The 5,866-nt window shown below is 33.5% G+C and overlaps 1 protein-coding gene across 2 annotated transcripts; it reads right to left on the reverse strand.

Moving 5' to 3' along the window:
- On the reverse strand, positions 133–5,772 carry LOC107617995 (phosphoglucan phosphatase DSP4, amyloplastic). Of its 2 annotated transcripts, XM_016319900.2 has the most exons (15): positions 5,667–5,772; positions 5,560–5,620; positions 5,342–5,411; positions 5,202–5,246; positions 4,552–4,654; positions 4,158–4,234; positions 3,971–4,047; positions 3,797–3,877; positions 3,038–3,170; positions 2,071–2,130; positions 1,873–1,929; positions 1,465–1,560; positions 1,225–1,284; positions 981–1,088; positions 133–611 (listed from the first exon to the last, which is right to left on the reverse strand). In XM_016319900.2, the coding sequence occupies exons 2-15, from the start codon at positions 5,583–5,585 to the stop codon at positions 477–479; spliced, it is 1,128 nt and encodes a 375-aa protein (XP_016175386.1). In that variant the 5' UTR covers positions 5,586–5,620; positions 5,667–5,772; the 3' UTR covers positions 133–476. The 2 variants fall into 2 exon arrangements, with proteins under 2 accessions (XP_016175386.1, XP_016175385.1); XM_016319899.2 differs by having other exon boundaries at positions 5,560–5,753.

The raw sequence follows: 5,866 nt of genomic DNA on the forward strand, positions 1-5,866 counted from the left end.
GTTAGTAGAAGTAATATAGAAAAGTAAAGTATAAAATTTTAAGGCAGCAAAGTTAACAAAAAAAAGTGAAGAAACAAATCAAACCAAAATACAAAATTCGATAATGTGGTCATTTTTTAAAGAAAAAAACCAGAGAGAAAAATAATTCATTATTACCAGAAAAGAAAAACTTTAAGAATATGCTTACACATGAGTGGATGATAATGATGTAAACATTTACTGAAAATCTGAAGGCAACTGGGTATAAGTTATAACTGTAATATCTTTTTAACAGCCATCTTACATGTCATCATGATACATTTGCACTGGTTGAATTGTGCTACGATCATTTTATTTCCATCCAACTCAACATATACTGCTGCATCCCAACATATTTTTCTCTTTTTTGTAACATAGATCTTATCTATGGTTCAAATTTGATGATCTTTTTTATTATATACGTGCATCTATTTCTTTACATATGAACCATTGATGGTTCACTGCTCAGTCTCATCAGGATAGGCTTCAAGAAACTCTCTTATTCTCAGCCTTTCGTCCTTTGTGAGATCAGGATTATCACCAGTCAATCTCTCCCTAAGCAATGCGCCAACACTGCTGGAATCATCAAGGACCTGTTCATGGAGGAGAATGCATTATCTGAAAATCAAGAGGAAGCACTGTGCAAATTTCTAATGATTTAAAATATGCATTGTTACAATTTGAGCTCAAATCATAAAATATCATATTCTGGAAAATTGTTGTAATTCATACTTGAACAAATTCATGAGCAAAGATTCTAGTTTCTTTACTGAAAAGAAAAGCTACTTCCAATTCCTTGGATTCAAAGATGTGAAGAAAGAGTTAACAATCACTAAATTTCTCCCCTTTCTATTTTTGGTTAAAATAATGGAGGATGTTATAAGGAGCACAGCTCACCCAACACCAAATTTTCCATATGTTGGTCTAATGCCGGTTTTATAAGCAAGGTAGTTCAAACTTACGTCAAGAAAATTGTTGACATGGCCATCTTTGTTGGGAGAAGTTATAAGCTCATTCTTGTTGCATATCCATTTCCCATCAACTATGTACTTGTATTCATAGTGCCCTTCCTGGAAAAAGTTATAAGAAACTTGTTTCTTAAACAATTTTGCATATCACGAAACTAGCAAACGCATTAAAGAAAAATTGAATTTAGAAAACTAGAGTCGGCTAAATCTGCAAATTTGTTTCTATAAGTGCACTTACAGGCAATTCCCTCTTGAGAGACCACAAACCTTGCTTGTCATCAAAATCTAAGGGCATTCTCTGAAAATTTGTCAAAATTCATCATATCAGCATTGAGTGGAAAAATAAAGAGAGTTGGTGAAATCCAATAAGCTTGAAGCTAGTAACTTTCTGGGGCCTTGACCAAAACTACTGTCAATATTTCTATTGCAGAAGAACTCAAACAAAAAAACGAATGAGAAAGCTCGATCAGATCAGCACCTGCCCCCATCCGATATCGAGTCCTGAAACTTCCACTGAAGAGCAATTACTGCCTTCCCATGATAAAGTGACAGACTTCTTACTGAGGCCTGTAAGCTTTGAATGCCATAAATAAATGATGGTTAGTAATATAAACAAAATAAAATCAGTATATATCTGCTTGATATTCACATGTTCTTGTTGATATAATGAGGGAATAAAGATAAGAAATAGTTACAGATAGTAACATATAATCTATTCTCTTTTAGTTTAATTGCTCCACGGGCATCTTTTACCATTAAAAGAAACTAATTGGATCCCTGATTCCCTGTTGCTAAAATTCCGTCAAGTCACTATTATAGGGTAGACTCGAATCAAAATTTATATATGTAGGGACCATAAAAATGTGGAATTTCTAAATTGACTCACAATGTCAGCAGTCGCACTTTTAATGGCATCCAGTTTCGGAAAGCATGGCCTTTTGCTCTGCAAATGACAAAAAGCCTCAAGCAAATGAGAATAATAGCCATTACACCGTTCGAATGAGAATTTTAAGACCTAGATTACAAGGATAATTATCAAATTATTTTAGAATGTGCAGCATTAAAAAGCATCAAGAGAAGTTACCAGGAGAAGTTTATAAGCCTCATTGAGTTTATAACCCTGAACCCAAAACATATATGCCAACTGAGACAAAAATAAACAGTTAATAAGTGACTAATGGAGATCAATCAACATATAATATCTTAAATGTACCTGAGATAAAAATAAACAAATAAAGATGCATTTGAATTCATGCCAAAATGTTCGAGAAAAAAGGAAAATTGAAATCTACTTCATGGAAGTTTGAATTGGTTAATCCATTTTCCGTCATCCATAGTATAACTAACCACCTTTTGGATTTCCTTACTATTGATCAAATATAAAGTCATACCAAATTCAATAATATCAAAATTAATAGTGAATATATAGTCCCAAAAGCTCTATTATGCTTACATGAATTAGAGAATTAAACATTTTCTGATAAAACAGCAAAATATCAATTTTTAGGATTTCTTGTATAACCTTTATAAAAACAAGGGCAAGCTAGAAGAGAATACATTAGGATGGTCTGCGCTATTGCCATACCAGCAAAAATCATTCTAGCAGTCAACAGCAAAAGTATACATGGTAAAGAAAAAGGTGGCCTAGAGCATGAGGCTTCCATTATTGTAAGGTGAGGCAGTCATATGTACACAACCTTAGCCCCATAAGAGGAGAATCTGTTTCTCACAACTTGAACCAGGGATGGCCAGAGGCAACAAGCTTGGCACCCTACTGTAGCACTAAATTAAGTTTGATCTACAGGCTTTAAAAAATTACATAAAATTATGAAATCAAAAGTTTTACTATTATATGGTTTTTGGTTATTCATTTGATACTAACAAATTTAAGTGAGAACAACTAATGAAAGCATTCAGTTGGTGAGAAGTCACTTAATACATTCAGTGTCTTGTCTTTACTTTGATTAAATGGAAAGTAGTTCCTTTAGCATAAATCAGGCAAATACCTGGAGAGAGAAAATGCACACTAAAGACAAAATCAAGAGACATACCGCAATGGCTGGAGCTCTTCCAAGTCCAGCAGTGCAATGTATATATGTCACCCCTCCATTGGAATTTATTGCCTTGTATAATTTGCTAACTACAGCTGGGAGACGCATCCGTAAATCAAATGCATCAAAGTCTCTGCCACATCAAAATCAGATCATCGTTGAATGTTAAGAAGTGCAAGGCATACAAAGGCAAAGAAATGTATAATAGAGAGGGAATGATCAAAACCTACCAATAATAGTAAATTAAGAACAATAAAGCAAAGTGACATTACTAATTAAGAATAAATTAGTGCCTGATAAAAAATAGAAGTAGAGAGTTTGGCTTACGTGTTGCAAGAGAGCAGTCAAAAAGATCATAAATATTTGTAAGTATATATTATCAACATCCAAGCAAACCATTCCCTTGTTTATATTTAAGTATTTAAAACAGAGTATGTGATTGTTAGGAAGATTATCATATGTGACAGTGACTACAGATTTTACCTTAATATTATTATTACGGCGGTAATGTCTTTGAGCTTAATTCTTTGCTATATGTTAAACTTTGTTACCCATGCAAGCCATGAGTTGTTAGCACTAATCAGTAGAATATAGAATACAGCGAAGTACTGGATTTTTGTGAAGGAAACATTCTAGCAACATTTTCAATGGATTTCTTAACATGCAACTTAACCTGAGTAGAAATAATTCAGGCCAATTTGAATTTATAATGGTCCCCTCTTAATGTTATCATTTAACCAATATCATCCCATAACTGACCTTATCTGAGCACGCAAGTGCTGAATGTCACCGCACGCCTTGGCATATTCTCGTATGGCATTGATATCAACTCCAAAATATCTGAAATAGTGGTCAAGAAGCACAACAATTTTTCTTGTTTTCCCAATTTCCAAGTGGAAAAAGAAAGCCTTATAAATAAACTACTAAGGATACTCTAGGTCTGGATCTTGTTGCAAGCAAAATATAGTTTTCACTCCAATTTTCCGAAGTTTGTCAACATCTTCGGGAGTCTGGAATTTACAGATAAAATTAAAGAAGTCAGATGATCAAACTTGATTTCACAAAACTGTACCAGATTGCCACAAATCCACAACTGGAGGGGAAAAAATAAAATAAAAACCTGTAGGCATGATCCTACTATCAAGTCTGGACGGATGAAGTTGTAGTTCATTCCCAATTCATGCCTATATGTCAAAACTGTATAAAACTATGTCATAAAGGGTTTATGGTGTTAATATTCAAAGAATGAAAGAAACGGAAGGTCATTATAATGAAAGAGCCATCTATTGGATAATCCAAAGTCCAAACTATTAGCCGAAGTCAAATGCTGTATATATGGCTGTAAGAACTTATCTTAACAAATGACATGAAAGTTTATTTATGGTAACATGAAATCTTTTTACGCAACATCAAAGATGTAGCTTCAAAATAGAGACATGGTCTTCTAATTTCTTTTGGTTAATCAAACCTATAAGTACAAAGTAGCAGAATACAAACAGAGTGATGAAATATACCAGCACCCATGGCTTCTGTCATGTTGTTACTATATGTCTCAGACTTTTCCTCTTTCATATCAAAACTACTTGTCTCTGCACTTGGTATGGAACCAGAAGCAGACTGCAAAAGGAAATGCCAATCATGTTCTCTAGTGAAAAGAAAAGAAGATATGAAGCAACAAGGACACAAATTGCAGATACCAATACTCCTGTTTACATAATCAAACCAAAGGGAATGACACTCGGGTAAAAAATTGACATTCACTTTTTGAGTTTGAAGTATTTCTATTGCAGACACTCCTTGTTTTCTTTATAATTTGTTTTTATTCCCACACGTGCACCAAAATGACAAAATGTATACTCTCCATTCAAATGCTATCACTATCATTGATTTGGCCATTTTCGTATGTTTCAGAATATGCCAAGAAAATTCCATTGTCTTACTATTCTGTGTACTGGCCTCATAATTCAGCTTTGCAATACCACTATTGCATTATTCCTATGCAAAGAATCCTCACATTATTATTACTATCTATAAGTTTCTTAAGAGCTTATGAACTCTTAACTGATTAGCACCACCAACAGCAGATTGATAAAATGGAAAACCAAAAAATGAAAAAAAAAAATATATATATATATATATTTTTTCTCGGAAAAGATAAAGTTACCTTAATTGCCATACTTCGATTCTGATGAGAACTCTTGCTGATTCCCTAAAACCAACCACGAAAGCCACATTTTTCACATACAAATTAAACACATTAACAAAGAAAATGCAGTGTAAGTAAATAGGGCGAGACTGAGGTACCAGTGAAACAGAACAGAAAGGATGGTTCCTGTGGTGGCGCGTGGATACTTGGAAGGGCAAAACATAGGATCTACAAATGGGGGAAACACACAGAAAAGAAAAGAAAAGAAAAAGTTTAATTAAGAATCTCATTCGATTTGGATGGCATGGACAAAGAAAAAGCGTGCATTACAGTGAAAATATAAATTAAAATAAAGGAGGAAGAAAGAATAACGAACAGCTGAAGATTCTGAAGGCAGTTCATGATTGCAGCAGAAACCTGAAACACTCTTGAGTTGAGTTGCTTAGAGTTTCAGTTTTTTTTTTCTCTGCGAATTGTGATTGATAGTTATGCAAACTCTCTCTCTCTCTCTCTCTCTCTAATAGTGTCTACTTCGATTACTCTCTATTCCTTGATATTTTGATTTATGAATTACTTTATTTTATACAGTTACAACCAGAAAAAGGCGTTAGCCTTTTCTTTTTTTGGGATACAGTTCCATTATTGATTTTTGTTATAGCAATTTTTTTTTATGACAGCTACAT

The sequence above is a fragment of the Arachis ipaensis genome, chromosome B09, assembly GCF_000816755.2.
Source record: "Arachis ipaensis cultivar K30076 chromosome B09, Araip1.1, whole genome shotgun sequence".
Classification (NCBI taxonomy): Eukaryota; Viridiplantae; Streptophyta; class Magnoliopsida; order Fabales; family Fabaceae; genus Arachis; species Arachis ipaensis.

Coding starts and splice junctions, on each gene's coding strand:
- LOC107617995 (XM_016319900.2), bottom strand. CDS start 5,585: ATGAACTGCCTTCAGAATCTTCAGCT. Junction 3,878..3,970: donor CAACAAGATCCAGACCTAGA/GTATCCTTAGTA, acceptor CCACTATTTCAG/ATATTTTGGAGTTGATATCA. Junction 1,930..2,070: donor AGGCTTATAAACTTCTCCTG/GTAACTTCTCTT, acceptor TGTCATTTGCAG/AGCAAAAGGCCATGCTTTCC.